Here is a 23922-nt window from a genome sequence, read left to right as displayed (position 1 = left end):
TCATACAATCTGGACATTAACTATATGTTCTATTCACACAGCCAGGGACCCAACTGTTCCTCCATCTTGTTTTCCATTAAAGCCCCGTGCTGTGGCCAGTCACTGCTCCTCCATGCCCAGCTCAACTCTGTAGCCAGTCACTGCTCCCCCATTTTGAATCTCAGTGGCAAGTCAGTTACTGCTCCTCCATCTTGGCTCTCTGTGGCCAGTCACCGCTCCTCCCTCTATGCCCAGACAAGACCGGACTACTATTTCTGTTCCAGACACAGACAGCCGTGTGTATACACGCATCGCATATCCGATTAATAATCAGCTGTGCTCATTCTGCGTCAGGAAGACCGAAAAGCCTAATGAAATCACGCAGGAATGAAAGTCGTTAAGGGGCTATACACTGGTTCTCTGCTCATAGTAATGAGCATGGAAAGGAAAGTGGGAAGGAATCCCCCAAACTCCCGCCCCCCTCCCCTTTGCTCCACCCTCCATCTTTGTAAAGCTACTCCTGCGGCTTTCATCCAGACGTTTCAAAAAAGTGAGGAGGGTTGGGGGAGCTGGGGTGAACTTAACAAGCAGGGATCTTACAGATTTAAAGGTACTGCTAAAAATGTATGGAGGCATGTTTGGAGGGAGGCCACGTAGAACAGCTTGGCTAGCTGAGCAACTTCACAGTGGGATGCCTAATAAGCACCACGCAATTTTTCACCCCATATTTTATCAATAAAAAAGCAGTTAAAACCCCAACCACAGCCGCTGCACTGCCTGCCATCTGGAGCCCTCTTTCATTTTATAATCCAACTGCCATTAAAATGCTTTTTGGCAGTTTACAGCTAGTTTTCTCTGTACAGATGTGAAACGAATCTTCAGACACTCCTCTGATCAAAGTGCTCTCTCGTTGACAGCAGATAGAAAACTTACCACCCTCAGGCTACCAGAGTCCTATCTGGGGTTACTGCCTCAATGATTTATTTATTTTCACAGTTATTTATTTATCAGCATGCACACTCCCACCAGAGGCCGGGTAAACTCTGAAGCCTGCACTTCACTCCCCCCTCCCCCCTCCCCTCTCCACAGTAATAGTGTTCTTTTCCGTGGGTGGGTGAGTCTCTTGTCTTAAAAGCTTTGTGATCTGTGGCTGCTCTCTCTCTAAGACCATGGCTCTGGCCCCACACCCATTTTCAGCTCAACAGTAGTAATTTATGTGTCATTCTCTGGCTTGAGCGAATGGCCTCAGAACAACCATATTTTCTCCCTCCATGCACAATGAGTATTCATAACACTGGCGTTCCAAAACGTCTAAAACGCTACCGCTGACTTTTCATTTGTATGCTACCCTGAGTCTGACTGTCTGCATGCCTTTTTTATTTTCTTCATCTTATCTATGAGCGGTGCTCTCTGAAGCAAAATGGAGTTATCAAATAATGACGCCCCTGCTCACCTGTCTGGCGGATTTCAATCCAGCCTTTGATTTCAATTATTGATCAAATTTCTGCTTCAGATCTCCAATGGAGCGGAGAGGCAAAACAATCCTGTAAGGTGGGTTGAATATGAATGGAGCATAAGAGCTTTCCTATACAAATCAGCCAGGGAATAACAACACAACTGGCTTCTCAACAGGGTGACGTGATATCTGCCTCCATTAACATCTAATTCCAACATCTCTGATATGTCGTTTGGCAGCTTTTTAAAAAATCAACATACAGCTACCATATTCTTGTTTATATAAATCATATTTTGTAATTTGATCTCCAACCCCTTAGTCTTAGTTGGGAAAGCTGATTTACTAACATACAGTAATAAAATCAGGGGTTGGAACCGGTTCAGGGAACAGAATAGAAAACCAGAAAATAACAAAAAAAATTGAAGAACGAGAACAGAGAAGAAAAGTGATCGCTAGTGTTCCGGAACAGAACCGTTAGTTTAAAATCTTGAGAACCCGTTAATACCAATCTTTTTTGTTCCAAAAATATTCTTAACGTCGAGTATATAATTCCGTAATTCAGAGAAGTTATGATGCTAGTAATAGCCTAAACACATTCCAATTCACAGCATATAATGATGGTCAGTGCTTCAAGCCATGCCCCCTCCTTGTCCAGCCCTTTATCTCGCTCTCTACCCACCCGTGAAATTGCAGTCGCATCTATCTGTCTAGCATTTATCTGACCAATTAAAAATGTAAACAACTAGCTTACCTGTTCCATAGCAGGCTGCTCTATCTGTGCTAATTATTTGGGTAAATGTAAAAACTATGTTGATTGTACAGGTATAAAAAATGTACGAAAAGGAACTATATGAACAGTCTGTTTTTTGGGGGTTCGAACCGGTTCAGAACTTTATTATACTGGTCGGGAACACTGGAACGGAACGAAAAAAGTACAGGTTCTGTTCGGAACGGAATGATTGGAAAATCAGTTGGGTTCCAACCCCTGCATAAAATGACTCACTGTCTGATGAGATTTACATTAGCTGTAACATAATAACATGTTAACTGCTGACCCCGCTGAGAGGGGGGTTATGGGAACTGGTCAAGTCAACCCAGTGGTGCATTTCTTCTGGATCACACCACGCTAAGACATTCACCATGTGCACACGCATGACTTGTATGCAGCCTAGCAACCCTGTGTGTGTGTGTGTGTGTGTGTGTGTGTGTGTGTGTGTGTGTGTGTGTGTGTGTGTGTGTGCAGGAGCGCATGGTGTTAATATTAGGACCGGGTGTTGATTAAGTGACACACGTCACCCCTTGTTTGGCACCCGTCCCGCCGCCCGTCAGAGCATATTCAGGCTGGTAGAACCATGTGTTAGATCTTCTCAGCGCCTCCCTTGCTGTCTCGGCTAGCCGGGCCGCCACTCAACCATCCCCCTCCGGCAACACCACGGGTCCCCGGGCCGGAGCAGGTTTAGTGCTAATGAAGTCAAATTAATTTTAATGGAGGCCTGTATAGGCTGTGTCTGTGGTGCCAGCAGGGTAGCTGTTTTAATGCCAGCTAGGCCAGTCATCTGCTGTATAAGAGTTAGCTAGCCTAGCGCTCTGTTGTTTGTCAGAACCAGAGACGGACATGCAAATCAGTTTAGATTACATCAATGAATCCATTGTGGGTTACTACTTACTGGAGGAGTGATAAAAGTACAGTAGCATGGAGAGATGGATGGGGAGAGAAACGTTCTCGCCTAAAAGTTAGCCGAGAGGCCAGGTGAACCACATCGTTAAAGGAGGCCCTGTGTAAAAGGGAAAGAGCTGGCAAATGAACATGAGTGGCAGGCATCGTTAGTAACGGCTTCCCTTTGCGCCTCTAAATCCCCTATAAAGTTTTATGTAGACTTCTTTGATACAATAATGATTTTTTCTTGTAATCTTTTAAGCCCTGCACCTTTTCCCCTGTCTGCTGCAGATCAAAGGAAGCTGGTTTTGCGCAAAAGGTCCTCAGTTGCTGGGTTTCTGCCTTAATTGAAGGCAGCTGGCCCTGTGTGTTTTGGTCCTGATCTTGGTGCTGCTCTCCAGGGTCTCTACTCTACTCCCTCTCTGCCTGCCAGCTCCCCAGATCACAAACACACATACACCCACGAAAAGTTCCCATCCAAAGCCAAAGTGACTTGGGGGGAGAGCAGGCTTGAGGTTTTGGCGTTCACCACCCTCCACAGGCATCTGGGTGTTAAGATTGTGTTTAGACAGAAAGACAGAAAGAGAGAGATAGATAGAGACCACTACTGGACAGCCTGCTCTCCTCTCCTCCTGGTTGATTGTCATCATCCTCATTTGCGGAGTCTGGTGAGTCAGATCCTCCCCACAGGGTCACAGAGTCCAACAGAAGTTAGGGAAACCAAGTGTTGTTTGAGAAACCAGTGTGTAAACAGAGACAAAATATAGAGCAAAAAAAATTTTTTCCCGATCAAACGTAAGCAAACAACATGAGGCTCAATGTGCTGCTTGGCTGACTGGCTTCTTTGTCTGTTAAGGGATTTCATGCTCTCCCAACACTCCTTTGTGAGCACCACGGGTCGGGTTGGTCTGATTTCCATTCATTGATGTGTTCCAGGACAAAAAGGACAATTTCTTCAGGGAAACATTATCCATGATGGCACAGATTACTAATAACAATGGAGAATTCTATATTTGTGTGTAATATAGAATATTGTGTATGTGAATAAAATGGCGTCGACAGATAGTCCTTAGGAAACTTTGCAGTATTACGTTTTTTTATGTATTATTTCTTACTGTAACGGGTGTCGTAATCCTCCTCCTCAAACGAGGAGAGGAGAGAAGGATCGAAAGACCAAAATGCAGCGGGTTGTGAATACATAATGAATTTTAATAAACAAGACGAAACTAAACACACGAAGAACACTTGATACTTTACAAAACAACAAAACGAAGTAAACAGACCTGGACACGAACTTACATACAACGTGAAGAACGCACGAACAGGAACAGACTACAAATACCTAACGACAATGAAACAGTCCCGTATGGTGCGCACATACACTGACACGGAAGACAATCACCCACAAACAAACAGTGAGAACACCCTACCTTAATATGACTCTCAATTAGAGGAAAACGCAAAACACCTGCCTCTAATTAAGAGCCATACCAGGCAACCCAAAACCAACATAGAAACAGAAAACATAGACTGCCCACCCAAAACTCACGCCCTGACCATCACACACATACAAAACAACAGAAAACAGGTCAGGAACGTGACAGAACCCCCCCCCCCTCAAGGTGCGAACGCCGGGCGCACCAAGTCCAGGGGAGGGTCTGGGTGGGCATCTGACCACGGTGGTGGCTCAGGCTCCGGACGCTGTCCCCACACCACCATAGTCACTCCCCGCTTCTGTATCCCCCTCCCAATGACCACCCTCCAACTAAAACCACCTAAATGAAGGGGCAGCACCTAAATGAAGGGGCAGCACCGGGATAAGGGGCAGCACCGGGATAAGGGGCAGCACCGGGATAAGGGGCAGCACCGGGATAAGGGGCAGCACCGGGATAAGGGGCAGCACCGGGCTGAGGGACTCTGGCAGGTCCGGGCTGAGGGACTCTGGCAGGTCCGGGCTGAGGGACTCTGGCAGGTCCGGGCTGAGGGACTCTGGCAGGTCCGGGCTGAGGGACTCTGGCAGGTCCGGGCTGAGGGACTCTGGCAGGTCTGGGCTGAGGGACTCTGGCAGGTCCGGGCTGAGGGACTCTGGCAGGTCCGGACTGGGTGGCAGCTCCGGACTGAGTGGCAGCTCATGACTGTAGGGCAGCTCATGACTGTAGGGCAGCTCATGACTGTAGGGCAGCTCATGACTGTAGGGCAGCTCATGACTGTAGGGCAGCTCATGACTGTAGGGCAGCTCATGACTGGAGGGCAGCTCATGACTGGAGGGCAGCTCATGACTGAAGGGCAGCTCTGACAGCTCCTGACTGGCTGGCGTCTCTGGCAGCTCCTGACTGGCTGGCGGCTCTGGCAGCTCCTGACTGGCTGGCGGCTCTGGCAGCTCCTGACTGGCTGGCGGCTCTGGCAGCTCCTGACTGGCTGGCGGCTCTGGCAGCTCCTGACTGACGGACGGCTCTGGCGGCTCCTGACTGACGGACGGCTCTAGCGGCTCCTGACTGACGGACGGCTCTAATGGCTCGTGGCAGACGGACGGCTCAGAAGGCGCTGTGCAGACGGATGGCTCAGAAGGCGCTGGGCAGACAGATGGCTCAGACGGCGCTGGGCAGACAGATGGCTCAGACGGCGCTGGGCAGACAGATGGCTCAGACGGCGCTGGGCAGACAGATGGCTCAGACGGCGCTGGGCAGACAGATGGCTCAGACGGAGCTGGGCAGACAGGCAGTGCAGAAGGCGTTGGGCAGACGGCCGACTCTGCCCTGCTGAGGCGCACAGTAGGCCTGGTGCGTGGTGCCGGAACTGGAGGTACCGGGATGACGGCACGCACTTCAAGGCTAGTGCGGGGAGCAGGGACAGGGCACACTGACTTCTCGAAGCGCACTATAGGCCTGGTGCGTGGTACCGGAACTGGAGGTACCGGGCTGAGGGCACGCACCTCCGGGCGAGTGCGGGGAGAAGGAACAGTGCGTACAGGGTTCTGGAGACGCACAGATGGCTTAGTGCGTGGTGCCGGAACTGGAGGCACTGGGCTGGAGACACGCACCATAGGGAGAGTGCGTGGAGGAGGAACAGGGCTCTTAAAACGCACTGGAAGCCTGGTGCGTGGTGTAGGCACTGGTGGTACTGGGCTGGGGCGAGGAGGTAGCGCCGGAAATACCGGACCGTGTAGGCGTACTGGCTCCCTTGAGCACTGAGCCTGCCCAACCTTACCAGGTTGCATGCTCCCCGTAGCCCGTCCAGTGCGGGGAGGTGGAATAACCCGCACTGGGCTGTGTTGGCGAACCGGGGACACCATGCGTAAGGCTGGTGCCATGTAAGCCGGCCCAAGGAGACGTACTGGTGGCCAGATATGTAGGGCCGGCCTCATGACATTTGGCTCAATGCCCAATCTAGCCCTACCAGTGCGGGGAGGTGGAATAACCCGCACTGGGCTATGCACCCGTACAGGAGACACCGTGCGCTCTACTGCGTAACATGGTGTCTGCCCGTACTCCCGCTCTCCACGGTTAGCCTGGGAAGTGGGCGCAGGTCTCCTACCTGCCCTCGGCCCACTACCTCTTAGCCACCCCCCCAAGAAATTTTTGGGTAGTACTTGCGGGCTTCCAGCCTTGCTTCCGTGCTGCCTCCTCATAACGTCGCCTCTCCGCTTTCGCTGCCTCCAGCTCCGCTTTGGGGCGGCGACACTCCACTGGCTCTGCCCAGGGTCCTTTACCGTCCAGGATCTCTTCCCATGTCCAATCCTCCTTTTCCCACTGCTGCTGTCATTGCTGTCCGTTAACCCGCTGCTTGATCTGGGTTTGGTGGGTGATTCTGTAACGGGTGTCGTAATCCTCCTCCTCAAACGAGGAGAGGAGAGAAGGATCGAAAGACCAAAATGCAGCGGGTTGTGAATACATAATGAATTTTAATAAACAAGACGAAACTAAACACACGAAGAACACTTGATACTTTACAAAACAACAAAACGAAGTAAACAGACCTGGACACGAACTTACATACAACGTGAAGAACGCACGAACAGGAACAGACTACAAATACCTAACGACAATGAAACAGTCCCGTATGGTGCGCACATACACTGACACGGAAGACAATCACCCACAAACAAACAGTGAGAACACCCTACCTTAATATGACTCTCAATTAGAGGAAAACGCAAAACACCTGCCTCTAATTAAGAGCCATACCAGGCAACCCAAAACCAACATAGAAACAGAAAACATAGACTGCCCACCCAAAACTCACGCCCTGACCATCACACACATACAAAACAACAGAAAACAGGTCAGGAACGTGACACTTACATTGTTAGCCCAGAAAATCTTAAGTGTTATTGCATACAGCTGGATTCTTATTCCATTCCTAACTTAGATTTGTGTGTATTAGGTATTTGTTGTGGAATTGTTAGATATTACTTGTTAGATATGCTGCACTGTCGGAACTAGAAGCACAAGTATTTTGCTACACTCTCAATAACATCTGCTAACCATGTGTATGTGACCAATAAAATTCGATTTAATTTGATTTGTATGCCATTTGCAGGAAAGGAAAAATAAGTCCTGTTGCATTAGGGAAGTTTCTCTGGAAAAGCCAATGTCTGGGACATAGCTCAGTCAAAGAGTTCTGAGCTCCTTACAACACAAGGTCTGCCTTCTATGTTCTAGCCAAAAGAAATGTGAAAGTAATTAGTGTCCACTGCTGTTTATTGAATAAAATGGCACTTAGGGTGGAATTCCGACCCAAGTTAAGCATGTGTAAATGGAACGTAATTCCCTTTTTATGCAAAGAAATTAAGGTGTGGCGGAGGTGTGTCTACAGATATGCCGTATTCTGACCATGACTTAATTCCCTCAGAATTCCACCACCTTTACGCGCAATGAAACAATGAACAACGTCGAGCAACATGACGGTTCCAAGTGGGACAACATCGACTTTCTTTTAACCTATATAAATAACACCATTATCGGCCTCCTGAGTGGTGCAGTGGTATAAGGCACTGCACCGAAGTGCTAGAGGCGTCACTACAGACCTGGATTCGATCCCAGGCTGTGTCACAGCTGGCCATGACCGGGAGACCCATGAGGCAGCACACAATCGTCCGGGTTAGGGGAGGGTTTGGCTGGCTGGGATTTTCTAGTCCCTTTGCACTCAAGTAACTCCTTGTGGTGGGCGCCGGCAAGATGACTTCGGTTGCCAGATGGACAATGTTTCCTCCGACACATTGGTGTGGCTGGCTTCCGGGTTAAGTGAGCAGTGTGTCAGGAAGCAGTGCAGCTTGGCAAGGTCATGTTTCAGAGGACACATGGCTCTCGACCTTCACCTCTCCCGATTCCGTAGGGGAGTTGCAGCGATGGGACAAGACTGTAACTACCAATTGGGGAGAAGGGGAAGAAAAAAATATATACAAAAAATAACACCATTCTCCATGCACTGTAATTTACAACTTGATAATAGCTATTGATAAGAGCTATTGATAAGAGCTAGGTAAATGAGTCAGCTGTTTGGATAAGTAAAGAAAATTGTTTTAGATCTATTCTACCTTATGATCTCTGGAGACAAATATGAAACCAGCAGCAAATTGAAGCATATCAACATATCACCTCTTCCACAGTGAATTTTATGAAACGTTGACCTTATAACTTTGGATGAAAATTGGAGACCCAAGCTATAGGCTTCTGTAGCCATGCGCAAATAACAGTATAGCACCAAACCGACCGAGCTGATTTCTGATTTCTAGACTTTTCACTGTATTTTTTACAATTTGTGTCATGTTAAATATTAGCCACTATCGGTAGCCACCGTCAGTTATACCCACATACGTTTCGTACTGTCATTGAATTTAGTGTTCGTTTCCTTTCATTTTGCATCATTCCATTCCATTATTAGTTTACCTTTCTTTCCTCTGTCACGTTAATGTGGTTGTTCCTGAAGATCGCTAGCAATAGAATATTAGGCTAAGGTATTACAAGTTATGCAATAATTTGGAACATGTAACCTATTTGAATCATTATGGAACGCAGACCATACTTAGCAGTTTAGACCTGGAGCCTGTCAACACAGTTCCATGATTAGTGAGGATTATTAGGGTAGATTAATAAAACTACTGGTCAACCCCTATTGTACACTTTTCTCACCTTCCAATATTTAATGGATTGAACAATTGATTATGGCAACCTTAGGATGAATCAAACCACTATTTTTATTCATCAATATATTTAGTGCGTAAAGAAAATCTGTTGGCCAGCAAGTGGGAGGGTTTTCAGCGGTTTAATTCAAATTTATTGAACGAGTGCAAGGGAACCACACCTGCAAAGCCCGTTGCGCACCTTTATAAGGTAAGTCTGAATACCAACTACTGAGAAGTGCGTAGGAAAAGCATACATTTACTACGTATGGCACTTAGCAATAAGTTTAAGCAGAACCAGAAACACTCAAATCTAACACACAAAACATTTTTTTTTCTGCCGAGAGGACATCTGCTACCAATATGGACAAAATGTGTATTTTATTACTGATGTGGAAAATGTTTTATAGTACTTGGCTTGTTATTCAAACACAGGCCTTTAAGAAAACAATAGATGGGCTGCCATGATGGCTGCTTGGACTGGATAATGGAAGTCAGTTTCGCAGTATGTGTGAGGTTACCTGAGTTTCAAACACACATCTCCATCAACACATTACAAAATGAGAATATATATTTTTTTTATTAAATAAAACCTGCACAGCTATGCTATTTGGTTTTAGAGGTGAACCAGCTGTATCACTAGGAGATGGAACAGAGAGGATTTATTTTTATTTTTATCGACAATTCCACTTCCAATTCTATTAGAGTACAGGGCATTGGTTCTGAGATAGGAAATTGGTATTTGAAGAACCCCATCCAAAAGTGGAGCAGGTGAGGGTGGTGAACATGAGATCAAGTACGCAGCAAAACTTGAAGTTCGTCCAGGCAAGAACAATTTCCACAATGACTATGATCATAAGCTGTCTCTCTACTGCACCAGAGCATGGACACGCTGTTCTGATAAGGTTAGAAGTAGGGCCTACTCTGTGGTTGGAAAAATGGAGAGAGTGGAGTTGTTTTATCAATCACAGGTTTCTGTTTACATGAATTATGTTCATGTCAAAGTAACCTTTAGAAAGGAATCCAGTGTAGCTTATTCAGCCAATGGAATGGGTGCCATAGCATGGTTAGTGACGTCATTGCTATGTTACTGTCACTGCTTTTACTGTGATCCATATTGCTAATGAAGGCTTTGCTGATGTCAGTTGGCTGTGTCGGTACGCCTGGCTCTGCAGGGATCTGAAGCAACCCTCTGTCATCACCCACCTTCTCAACACACCACAGGATTGTATATGCTCAATTTGCGCGCCATCTACACCCCACCCCTACTCGTCAAATTATATCCTGTCTGAAATTATACCCTGTCTGAAAGTGTTCATACAGAAAATGTCAGACAATTAGCCAAATCGTCCTGGAAAGGTCTAAGCAGGTACACTTCAGTATTATGCAGAGCACTTACTCTTAAAACGATACAATTCCTCTCTAAATGAGCCACTTAGGAGACCTCGACTTATATTCAAATTCAGTCAGAAAGAAGAAGAATGAACTGTGCTCTAAAATCACCACATAGTTGTGATGCACTAAATGTACAACAGATGTATTTCTTGACAACCAGGAAAAAGACACAGGCTTAATCTGGAGAAACTAGAGAAGAGAGAACATTGCAAGCAGCCCAATATAAATGAAACAGAAGAGTGTTTCCAGACCAGTGTAATTGCTACAGGAGTAACATCATGATGCCAGCTGATGAAAACACAGCCTTTCCAGCGTCAGACATGGCTCATCACAGAGGAAGAGACAAAGGCAGAGAGGAGAGACGAAAAATGACATCTCCAAATTAAAGCCTATGTTGCTGGTGTCAGTTATAATTTGGAGCTGCCTGTGGGGACTGGAATTAAACCAGTCAGCTCTGGTCTGATCTCATTCGTCCTCCATTTTGAATCTGCTCAGAAGAATCCCGAGCTGGAGGGAATATTACTGGCAAATTGGTTTTAAATTAAAGGTGGCAAGGCATTCTGCTTCCTCAGCTCTTTCCCAGGTGCACTTAATCTAATTTCATTAAGGAGATGAGGACGGATGATCACTTGTGTTGAAACATTAAGTCAGTTCATTTTGCCCCCGTAAAAAAACTATTAGGGCTGTCAGCACCCTGGTGGGTTGGCTGTTTGTTATTGAATATGAGGAGTCTGGGAGAGAACCTGGGCCTCACAGGGATTGTGGGATGGAGGGGGGCATGGATGAGGAATGGGCCAGAGGCAGATACATTTTATACTCATTTTTCTTTCCTGTTACACGACAGAAAGAGAGGGGAGAAAGCAACACAGAGCCAGTGATAGGAGAGAGAGAGAGAGAGAGAGAGCAAGATTGACAACAATACGACAAAATTGCCTGAGAGGGAAAAGAGATAATAAAACTAAAAGAGAGAGAGGGCGAGAGAGAGAGAGGAATAGAGAGAGTAAGAGAGAAGAAGGAGGTGAACTGTGGGTGATGTAACACTGTGTTCTATATTTCCATAGACACGGCGCTCTGTATGTAGGTGCATGTTACCTTTAGCAGACACACTCGTCAGATACATCACCTAAGAGGATACTACCTGACGAATCATTACTGATAAGCTCTCAGAAACGCTCCGTCTTTGTGATACACCATTCATTCCCCATGCCGGGAGATAAGAGTGGGAGGAATTAATGTGTCAATCAAGTCAGAGCTTTGCTGTCCTGTCAAGCAAGTATTGAAACCATTAAAGAGCTGTAGCAGAGATATGGTAATGGTCCCCTGGGAGGGAGGAGGGAGAGAGACAGATACAGTTACTGCTGAATGAATGCCTGCCTGCCTGCCTGCCAAATAGAACCAAATGGAATTAGATGATCTGTGTGTCCACACTGGGCGAACGAGCATGAGACCATAGCTGCCATGACAGGGCAAGCCAGCCACTGTGTTAGCTACGACTGGTAAAGAGAAGTAGCAAATTAGAGGCTAATGCTAGCATCCAGACATGGAGAGGAGAGACAGAAAGCCATGGTTGTATTTGCAGAAGCTAAAGAACACAGAGGAAATTGGAGGAGCAGCAGCGCAGACAGGCGAGCTCAGCAGAATAGCGATAGGATGACACTTAGGGCAGTTCTTGAAAATGGAGGAGGACAAATTCCCTATTTTTATCTTCCTCTTGAATGAAAGAAAATGACCATCTTCACTTCAAGTAGCTTAAACGCACACATGTCAAAAGTTGTACATTTTGGCTCTTTGACAAACTGTGGGTGGAGCTGGGAAGGTAGAAAAAGGGGCGTGGGAAGGTAACCATTCACCCCTCACAGGTGCTTCCAGTTTTCACAACAAGATATGCTAGTGCTCAAGTAATAGTCTGTTAAAGATACAGTATAAACAATGCTAATACCAGTTTGTTTGAATCATACCACACAATGTCCAAATAGATACATGGAATTTAAATGTATATGAAACATGTATGGTGTTATAAAATGGGTTACAAGAACAATAATTTCATAATGTAGTCTTATTTTAGTTGGAAAAGCTGTCCTGTGGTGTTAGATATGCAATAACTTAAGATGGCAACATATGCTGAATTTTAAAGTTCATTTTTAAAAACCCTCAACATCATACATTCGGTAGAATTGGCCCTTCTGGTTCAGTTTAGTCACTGAATCATTTCCTTTATAGAAAACATCAGTGACATTGAGGAGCAGATTTTAGTGTGAAACAGGCTAATGGGTAACATGCTTTGTATGAACTGCTTGGCTTTCATAAATAATGTTTAATCATTAGAGTTACAGAGACTCATTTGACCATGATATAATGTAATGGGCCACTCATTTCCTCTAAGAAGCCTGTGACAGTACCACAGGGTTTGTTTACACACAGGCCCCTCTGTTGTGGTGTTCTTGGGGTTATTCATGGTCAAGGCTACTTTTTCTGACTTTGAATACTTCTCATTGTCAAACATCATGTTCAGATAATGGAGGAAAATCACACGTCTTTAAATGGCAGCTAGGCTCCGTGGAGGAAATACTAGCCATAGGAAAACAATCTGAGTGGGACTGGGATTGCATGTATTTCTGGGGCAGGCAAAGCCAGGCGAATCTACATAAACATCCCTACTGACAACATAGGACTCAAGTAGAGATTACCTAGCAATCTCAAGAAAACACACACTGAATACATTTGGAATACATCTGCAGTCTTATCTGCTGTGTGTTTGAATATGATGGTTTTACGAAGTGTCCATATCTAGCCAGGCTGGCCTGTGGTAACATACATCATGCTGGCTACCAGACAGTTGTATTCAAATACAATAAGTGTAACTGAGTGCACACAACGGACACACCTGCAAGCAATATTCTAATTGATGTAATCTGTTCAATCCTGACAATGCGGGCATTCAGGTGGCTGCTGGTCTGATGTGAAAGAAAGCAGCCATTGTTTTGCTGTTACAGTTAACATGACGCAAATTAAACAGCACAGGTATTCTAAGTTTGGCCAATTACAAATGACAGTGTTTGTTTTCCCCTCATGAAAACCAATTTTACACTGGTGATTTTACTCGACTGATTGCTTGTCAAGATTTCTTCCACATCTCTCTGACTCCCATCATGCAATTTTCTCTGGATGATTTAGCCACTCTGTCTTCCTGATGAAGGTAATAGTCCTCTCCATTTCCTGGATCTATAAGTGGTCAGTTTACCAAGGCTGAGCAGCCTTACCCAAACACAGACTTTCTTTTTTAGCTCATGTAATGAACATGAAAGACATGGTGCCCTTTCAGAGAGTAGTACTTTAGGAATTCACTACGGCCTCATTGTGATTTTTTTTATTTTTTTTATTTTTTTATTTTACCGTTATTTTACCAGGTAAGTTCTCATTTGCAGCAACGACCTGGGGAATAGTTACAGGGGAGAGGAGGGGGATGAATGAGCCAATTGTAAACTGGGGATTATTAGGTGACCGTGATGGTTTGAGGGCCAGATTGGGAATTTAGCCAGGACACCGGGGTTAACACCCCTACTCTTACGATAAGTGCCATGGGATCTTTAATGACCTCAGAGAGTCAGGACACCCGTTTAACGTCCCATCCGAAAGACGGCACCCTACACATGGGCGTAAGCTCTGTCTGGTTTCTATGGACGGTGGCACATTTTTCACAGGCCCCATGGACAGGCGGCCTGGTAAAAGTTAACCACCGCCAGTCAAACCCAAGACTGCTGCACTTATATGAACCAACCACACCCCATTCCCTATGCTTTCACTAAATACCAAAAAATATATTCTGATGGATTAGCCTTGAGAGAGAGAGACACACTTGCTTTGGCAATGTTAACATATGTTTCCCATGTCAATAAAGCCCCTTGAATTGAGAGAGAGAGAGAAAACACACAGAATCTGCAGCAATTCAGCAATTGCTTTCACATGTTGTGAACAAGACATACGTAGTTAATGCAATCCACCGGCATAAACTATATGACATTCCTATTTCGCATGCAGCAAATTAGCAATGAACGTTCCATGTAGCAGGTGCAGGGATAGGAGGTGGGGTATGGACATAGAACAGCAGGGAGGGAGGGTGGACGGGTTTACCTGAGGATACGGAGAGGGGATATTCTGTCTGTAGGGTAGTTCCTCCCCTTCCCCCTTCTCCCAACATAGTGATGCCAGGGAGCTGTATGGAAACTGACAGGTCCTGAAAACCCCCCTTCCTGTCATGTCAAACTGACGGGCGAGAGAGAGGCTCCCCCCTTCTCTTCCCTGACTCACTCACTCACTCACTTTTTGTTTCAATGAAGAGATAAAAGCCTATTTACTTGCCAAAGCTACAGTTAATGCAAATGATGCTGCTGCTATCAATGTATTATTTATAGGGTGAGCAGAGCCGCAGACATTTCCACAGAACTGGGAGCTAAGCTTACAGGAGATTAGACATGCTATCTCATTCATTTACCAGGGGGTAATTGCTAAACTGCGGGGGAATTAAGATGTGTGAGGCTCCCATTGGTGGTTCATGGTGGATTGGCTGGTGGTGCTGGTGCTGGTAGCAGCCATAGATGAAGGAGCCAGCCACCCCATAAGACTTAGATAAACAAGTGTTCAGTTGTGAAATTGGTATTACTACAAATTCTCTATAGACACTCACCAACAGCTGTCAAACAGACTGACAGATGATGTATAACTGATGGCAACTTGGAAATCTGCCATTTAACAACATAAAGACTGTGATACAAGTTGCAATGCTATCACAAGGATATTAGGGACAGCAGTAGTGTATTTTCATGCATTAAATTAATTTGAATATGATGTTCTAACCTACATAAAAGTGTGATATACAGTGCATTGGGAAAGAATTCAGACCCCTTGAATTTTTACAGCATTATTCTAAAATAGATTAAATAAATAAAAATCCTCATCAATCTACGCACGATACACCATAATCACAAAGTGAAAGCAGTTATTTATTTATTTTTTGCACATGTATTATAAGAAAAAACAGAAATACCTTATTTATATAAGTATTCAGACCCTTTGCTCAGGACCTTGAAATTGAGCTCAGGTGTATCCTGTTTCCATTGATCATCCTTGAGATGTTTCTACAACTTGATTGGAGTCCACCTGTGGTAAATTCAATTGATTGGACATGATTTGGAAAGGCACACACCTGTCTATATAAGGTCCCACAGGTCCCAAGATTCTCTGGTCTGATGAAACCAAGATTGAACTCTTTGGCCTGAATGCTAAGCGTCACATCTGGAGGAAACCTGACACCATCCCTACGGTGAAGCATGGTGGTGGCAGCATCATGCTGTGGGGATGTTTTTGAGCGGCAAGAACTGGGAGACTAGTCAGGATCGAGGGAAAGGTGAACGGAGCAAAGTACAGAGAGATCCTCGATAAAAACCTTCTCCAGAGCGCTCAGGACCTCAGACTGAGTCGAAGGTTCACCTTCCAACAGGTACAATGACCCTAAGTACACAGCCACGACAACACAGGAGTGGCTTCGGGACATATCTCTGAATGTTCTTGTGGTCCAGCCAGATCCAGGACTTGATCCCGATTGAAAATCTCTGGAGAGACCTGAAAATAGCTGTGCAGCAACGCTTCCCATCCAACCTGACAGAGCTTGAGAGGATCTGCAGAGAAGAATGTGAGAAACTCCACAAATACAGGTGTGCCAAGCTTGTAACATCATACCCTAGAAGACTCTTGGCTTTAATCACTGCCAAAGGGGCTTCAACAAAGTACTGAGTAAAGACTGAATACTTGTAAATGTGATATTTCCCCAATTTTTTTTGCTTTGTCATTATGGGGTATTGTGTGTAGATTGATGAGAAAAAAATATCTAATCCATTCTAGAATACGTCTGTAACGTAAAACAACGTGAACAAAGTCAAGGGGTCTGAATACTTTCCGAATGCACTGTATGCGATTTATGATCTATATTCTAAAAGCAGGTTCTTCTCTGCATCACATTGTTGTACTGTATGTAAAATGTGATATATGTTGTGTACAGGCTGAAGGTGTCATTAACAGGTTTAAGGAGTTGAAAAGACGCAACATTCTCTTACACCTATAAAAGCAGTGTTATCATTTGCGTTGTGAAAAACGAACAGTGCAAATATATACCTTACTGAGCTGTGTTCCTTGTCAGTTTCTTTCTTACTCATCCTCATCTAGTAGTCTGTTATTCTCCTCCTCCCTTTAACCGAAGGCTGTTTCTTCTTCTTCAGTCAGGAACCCAACATTTGTTATTCACAACTCCTCACGTACACGTCATGTGGTGGGGAAAATAAACAGAAAAAAGTCTTACCTTATCATCAACGTCACTCTCGCTGTCACACTACAAGGGAAGAGAAAGGGAAACATAAGGAATTATTCATTTTATCCCCCCTTCCCCAACCACCATCACCAACAAACTCATAATCAGTGCATATGTTATTTTTATGTGACTTCTTGTTCAGTGACAGCTTTCAACACAAACAAGGGAAGATGAAGGGAGAGAAAGTGTGGCGTTTGAGAGAGTTTTCAAGGTTTAAAAGCAGTACACAATACAATACAATAACGATACTCTGGAGTTTTCTGTGCAAATACAATGGTTTACAAAAGGTTGAAAAAAAACAGAAGAATAATAAGCAGTGTTGTAGAGTGAAGGTTTTTCATTCAACAGAAACTTGTCCATTATTATTTGGATTATGATGTGAATTTATCATTTGCGCTTTCCACACATCATTAGATCATAATATCCTATAAACTACATTTTTCATTAGTATGTTAACATTAATGCATTTCAAGTCTAATTGTGAAAAGGACTACAAGTTTTAAAATGAAAATGTGCAATTATGGAATAGTATACTGCATATGGTTTATACAGATGTAGTATATATGTAGTATACTGTATATAGAATATACTGATGTAGCCTACAGGTATGGATCTTAATTAGATTAGTATTGTTACACCAAAATAATCCTGCAGCAACAGGATTTGAATGTTTAGTCCATAATGTTGTTTGATCAGTGGTTAAGCTATTAGCTGGCCAAAATTAGGCTACATGAAAAGTGCAATATTGTTAATATAACCGTGTGTTAGTATGGGTTTTCAGTGAATTTATGCAAATTATGAAGCTCATCTCCATTTCCTAATGTGCAGGAAAATTCTCCTCACCAAAAGTGATCAAACTAAGATTCTAATTCTGTAGAATGCCACAACCTCTATAGCCACCTGTGTCCTGCATGACTAGCATTCCTTTACAAGGCACACAAGCTCTTCTCTCATTTCTTCTCTACTTCCGTTTCTCACGTTCATTAGGTGTTTAAAGTGAATAAATGTTCCTCCAGGCCGCCCCTCTCACACTACAATGGGAAGTGAAGTTGTGGAAATAGGAGTGGACCGGTTGGTGAGACCTCCTGGACCTCACAGTGGGGGAGCCAGGGAGAAAAGAGAAAAGCTATTCACGCAAAGAGCCATAGAGAAGAGAAGAAGAGAAGGCCCCCTGAAAAACACTGCCTGCCTGGCTTCAATCTGTCAATTAAGTTTCTGTGGCAACATATTTAAGTGCCCCTCTTTATTTGGTTTAACTGCTTTTCAGAGCTCCGGCACAAAGGGAGATGTTGGGTCAAAGGAGACACAGTGGTCCATTGTGTTGTAGCATGGTGGGTCTAAATGTAGAATTAAGTAACGCGGAGCAATCAGCACTACAGTCCAGACCTGGATTCAAATACTATTCAAAAGCTATCAAAAACGGTTAGCGTTTGCCTTAGCCTGCGTGGAGTGCTAGATTGGTGCGTTTGCACTTTTGTGACAGCTCTATTGGTTCTAATGCAAACTCAATCAAGCCCAGCTTAATTTTTTGACATAATTTCAAATAGTATTTGAACCCAGGTATGCTACCGCCCAGAGGCCAAGATCTCTCCAGAGAGCTACACTCCTGCCCTTAAATCATCTCATTCAGAAGACTTCTCCTGACTGGGGACAGAGGTAAGTCAAGAGATTCTGTGGCTCAACATGACATGAGTGACTGTGTGTGTGTGTGTGTGTGGTTGTTATATCTGTCTATATAACATCTTAAGGCCATGGTGAAGTCATAAACTCCCCATATTGAACCATTCTTACAGGAGAAGGGGAGCTGAGACATTTAAACTGGAGGTCAGGTCGATAAAAAAGAGGGAACATAATTATTAATGCATTGATTTCCTTTCTAGAACTAATCAAAGTCGTTGATGCTATTCAGAGGCGGTGAGTGAAAGAGAGAGAGTGAGAGAAAGAGAAACAGAAAGAGCGATTCAGAGAGAAAGAGAGATTGAGAGAGAGAAAGAGAGATTCAGAGAGAGAAAGAGAGATTCAGAGAGAGAAAGAGAGATTCAGAGAGAGAAAGAGAAAGAGAGATTCAGAGAGAGAAAGAGAAAGAGAGATTCAGAGAGAGAAAGAGAAAGAGAGAAAGAGAGAGAAAGAGAAAGAGAGAGAAAGAGAAAGAGAGAGAAAAAGAGATTCAGAGAGAGAAAGAGAAAGAGAGATTCAGAGAGAGAAAGAGAAAGAGAGATTGAGAGAGAGAAAGAGATTCAGAGAGAGAAAGAGAAAGAGAGAGAAAGAGAGAGAAAGAGAAAGAGATTCAGAGAGAGAAAGAGAGATTCAGAGAGAGAAAGAGAAAGAGAGAGAAAGTTTCCTACTACACTGTGACAAATACTCAGACCTAAGAGCATATTTCTTTCACAAAATTATAACTCAATACAAAGAATTTGAAACTATAAAAGATGAAGAAAAAATCAAATATTTATTGGGTGAAAAGCCAAAATGTGCAGTTTTGGCAGCCAAATATGTGTCCTCCTGCCACAACCTGAGGGACAGCCAGTGAAAAATGCAAAGTAATGTTGATAATATTTCCCATTTAGCTTAGTTTTGTTTTGTCTTTCATACCAGGTCATATGTCTTCTCAAGTCATATTGACACTGGTCTACTACTGTTGCTTTAATTTATTGTTGTTCTGATTAATATTGTTGTTGTAGTTGTTGTTAATGGTAATCCCATGTCCACTACTACTGTTATTATTGCTGTTGGTCCCACCATTTATTTATATATAAATATATATATATTTTGTATATATATACATATATATTTGATTTTTATTTTTCGATATGTATACTTTGACAATGTAAGTAATAACGAACTTGCCATGTCAATAAAGTCAATTGAATTGAATTGAGAATTGAATTGAAAGAGATTCAGAGAGAGAAAGAGAGATTCAGAGGAGACAGAGAGATTCAGAGAGATTCAGAGAAAGAGATTCAGAGAGAGAAAGAGAAAGAGAGAGAGATTCAGAGAGAGAAAGAGAGATTCAGAGAGAGAAAGAGAAAGAGAGATTCAGAGAGAAACAGAAACAGAAAGAGAGGGAAAGATAGGATAATCAAAAGGCCTTGACATTATAATGTCTTTTTACAACACAAAGCCTACGCAAATGTTCCATTGTGTATAATCAATTATGTGTGTATGCACGTGTCTATGTATGTACGCGTGCATGTGCATGCGTGTGAGAGTGAGTTCAGGAATAGAGAAAAAAAAACATCCTGTTTGCTGCATGTCCCTTAATTCTCTGGGGAATGTTTACAAACCATAATTCCAGGGCTTTACTTGTCAAAATGCATTCATTAAAGGTACAGGGCATTACAGAACTGCAAGTGGCTTAGGCCCCCTGTCAATCCCTTTCCCATTCAGCGCCGGGGGTTCTCAGCAAATTGATTGTCACATATTTCTACCTAGATGAGCCTGTTACTGGCTCAACACAACCTGTAATGAAGAAACATTTGTCTTTCTCTTACCACTCAGTCATTTTTAAAACAAAAAACACCAGCCTTTCTCCTTGCTTGATTTTCCTGTTGACAATGAGCCTGGAAGTAAATAGATCCTGGTTGGAGATCATACCCAGGGACCTGGGAGAAATGTGTTCTTAGTGTGCACCACAACAGCCGGGCGCCTCACACAGTAATGCTAGTTCCCACTGTTATTGTTGGAGCCGAGCTAAAAACCTGCATTGGCAATGGAGATGAACAGAATAGGAGGATTCTGTCTACAGCTGAAATCCCCAAGCGCAGACCTGCAGGATGGTCTCACTGAGGATGAGAATGTAGAGGAGAGGATGAGGAGGCCACAGAGGACTAGATAGTAGGAGAAGGATAAGGAGGAAAATAATAACAAAATAGCAAAGCAGAGCTCTCATCCCCCCACAGCCAACCCGTTAAGAAACATCTCCTGCAGCAGACTGGAAAGGATGGAGTTGCCCTTATGGATAAAAACACATGAATTTCACATGTGAACACATGAATGGTTCCAAAAACACGTGATCTAATGTGAAGTTAATGTGATAACATGTGGCAATGTTTAAAGCAACATGTGATAACATGATGCACATGAAAACATGTGAACTGTTCCAAAAACACTTGTTTTCACATGATTTCGCATGTGAGAGTTCATGTGAAATCATGTGATTTTTCTGGAAAGGTGTTCTCACTTGGGTAGGAGAGGCAAGTGAAAAGTGAGAACAAAACACTAAAAAGATAGAGGAGATGGAGGGGGTCTGTCAGGGAGGTGTTTGGCTAGCATGGCTCCAGGCTATTACTACATAGTATTATATGCCTTTGCGGAGTCTACACTGAGTGTACAAAACATTAAGAACACCTGCCTTTTCCATGACATAGTCTGACCAGGTGAATCCAGGCAAATGCTGTGATCCCTTATTGATGTCACCTGTTAAATCCAATTCAATCAGCGTAGATGAAGGGGAGGAGATGGGTTTAAGAAGGATTGTTAAGCCTTGAGACACATGGTTTGTGTATCATGGTTTGTGTACGTGTACCATTCAAAGGGTGAAGTGCCTTTGAACGGGGTATGGTAGTAGGTGCCAGGCTCACAGGTATGTGTCAAGAACTGCTCAACAGTTTCCAGTGTGTATCAAGAATGGTTCACCACCCAAAGGACATCCAGCCAACTTGACACAACTGTGGGACAAGAGACACCTGTCTGATTCACGCCTGTCTGAGTGGACTAATCCATTGTGAAGGCCGCGGGGATGGCACACAAGCATCACCAGTAGTACATTTACCATTAATTACCATAATTTGTCATCTACAATGTTTGTTTGGTTACGGTAATTTCTGTTAATGCATTCAATATATTGTTATAACAGTCTTACCGTTGTCATTGTAGGAGTCGAAACAAAAATCTAGGCTACACAAAAAGCGTTGGTTTATTTCGTTCCATTCACGAGTTGTCAATTTATTCATTGTTTTTTGTTTGGAGCGCTCCTGTCAATCCTGAGTAAGGACACACACCTGATTACGCATATAACTAGGCCTAGACTACCTGGCCTATGCGCAAATGTATGATTAAAAAATGTGCCCATTTGGGGATCTGATACTATTTCTGAATGTCTTAACTCACTGTGGAGCTTCTCAAAGCAAGTAAACTAAGTCTGTTTTTACATCCATTGAGAATGACAATAGTTCCTCAACGTAGCCCATTTGAAACATCTTTCCAGCTCTCTCCCTTTTGATAACCACTCAGCATGAAATCTGAAAAAATGTCATGCTCTGATCCTGTGGAAATGTCATAAAAAAGGCCTTCCTGATTACTTCTTATGCCTTGCGCAAATACCCTGCAGCTGTGTCTGTCTGTCCGTCCGGAACTCACTGGCCCAGGAAACTCAAGTTAATAGTTGATACAATGTTTCAAGTTCCTTGCAGACAGGCTACTGTATGTATAGCCAATGTGATTGATAGGATATTTATTTTTATCAGGACATTTTCTACCTGCGGGCTGCAATGTTATTATTTGTTGGCTGTGTAGGCTATTTTTTACATATTGGCAATATAAGTTACTTTTAGATTTGTATCATTTTCATTTAGATAGAATGTTGATTAACCTACCATTTCTACTGATTTGCGTGCCAGTTACGATTTACATATGCACATTTTCATGGAACAGTTTTATTTAATTTATAATAAATTCTTCATATCTCAAAATCAATGTTATGTGGTTAACTTGGCACTCCAAATGGAAAAGGTTGCCGACCGCTGGTGTGGCCTATTACCGGCAACTTCTGGAGCATAATGTCGGAATCTGCAAAGGCCAGCAGCAGCGGGCAGCGGGAGGAGGTGGTTCGGGTCGGGAACAGTTCTTTTTTTCTGGTTAGGCTATATTGATCTCTGTCTCCCTCCTTAGTAATTTGTGTGTCATACTTTTTAATTGCAGTACTTAAAGCATCAGGCAAAGTACTGTAGCCTACATATAATTGATTTTATTCAAACAAAGGGTGTGTTTATATATGGAAAAATACACATTTTAAAGAACAGACGACTCTCGGCCAACCAAGATCTTTTTTTTGTCGGGGACAGCCCTAATTGGGCCAATGCCATCCTGTACAATATGGTTGTAAAGTGGCTGGGTAGAGCAGCACTCGCCTATTCCCTCACTGTTGAACTGAGAGAACATCCTCTGTACTGTAGTAGCCAGCTAGGGCCATGCGAGAAGAGGGAACACATTAGCCAAATGGTGAAAATGCAAAACCACAAACACACCAACAGCATGATGGCAGGCTGGACCAGTCAGAGGGGACAAAACCACAAACACACCTACAGCATGATGGCAGGCTGGACCAGTCAGAGGGGACATTGTTAAAAGCCGAGAGATATGTTGCTCACAAAGTTCCCTGACAGGAGCAAGGCCCCGGTAGGTTTGCCCTCTCATGGATATTCAAAAACAACCCCCATCCAACAAAAAAAAGGAGAGAAGAGAGAGAATACCTGGCTACCGGTTCGGAGGCAGGCAGAGTGAGCAGCAACATCTGCACCTGGCAACCGCATGTAACCAGGGACTAGCTTCACGGGATGGTTCAGTCTCTCTGCCCCCCTACCCCTTCCTCACCCCCAGCCTCCCCATCCCTCTCCTCTCCTCCACACCTCAAATGTATGGTTTTGACATTTACGCAGCTTTCAACACGTTGGGAGCGGGAGATTTATTCAGACAGAGAAACAGCAGTCCAGACTGGGTCTCAGTGCTAGGCTAGCCCCATGACAATCTCATATCTCAGACCTGGAATGAAGCAGCAGGGCTGAGGACGAGACAGGAGACAGGGGTGGAACCAACCGGATGATTCTTCCTGACATTTTTCTGGCAGATTTCGTAATAGACGTGTGTGGGGGGAAGACAATAAGAGTTGCGCATCCCGGAGCACATTAAAAACGACTGCCCAAATTAATCACACAGTTCCACCTGTCACATTCTGA

The 23922-nt window shown here is 44.0% G+C and overlaps 1 protein-coding gene across 10 annotated transcripts in view; it reads right to left on the bottom strand.

Moving 5' to 3' along the window:
• LOC129826514 (autism susceptibility gene 2 protein-like) overlaps positions 1-23922 on the bottom strand; it is a 472035-nt gene that overhangs the window by 123506 nt on the left and 324607 nt on the right. For all 10 annotated transcript variants that reach the window (XM_055887324.1, XM_055887330.1, XM_055887332.1 and 7 more), the window contains one exon: positions 16961-16990. In XM_055887324.1, the coding sequence (XP_055743299.1) occupies positions 16961-16990 (30 nt within the window). The remainder of the gene's footprint in view (positions 1-16960; positions 16991-23922) is intronic.

This window comes from Salvelinus fontinalis, chromosome 28, assembly GCF_029448725.1.
Source record: "Salvelinus fontinalis isolate EN_2023a chromosome 28, ASM2944872v1, whole genome shotgun sequence".
NCBI lineage: Eukaryota > Metazoa > Chordata > Actinopteri > Salmoniformes > Salmonidae > Salvelinus > Salvelinus fontinalis.
The sequence above is the reverse complement of the archived record's forward strand: the minus strand, read 5'-3'. Positions and strand labels throughout refer to the sequence as shown.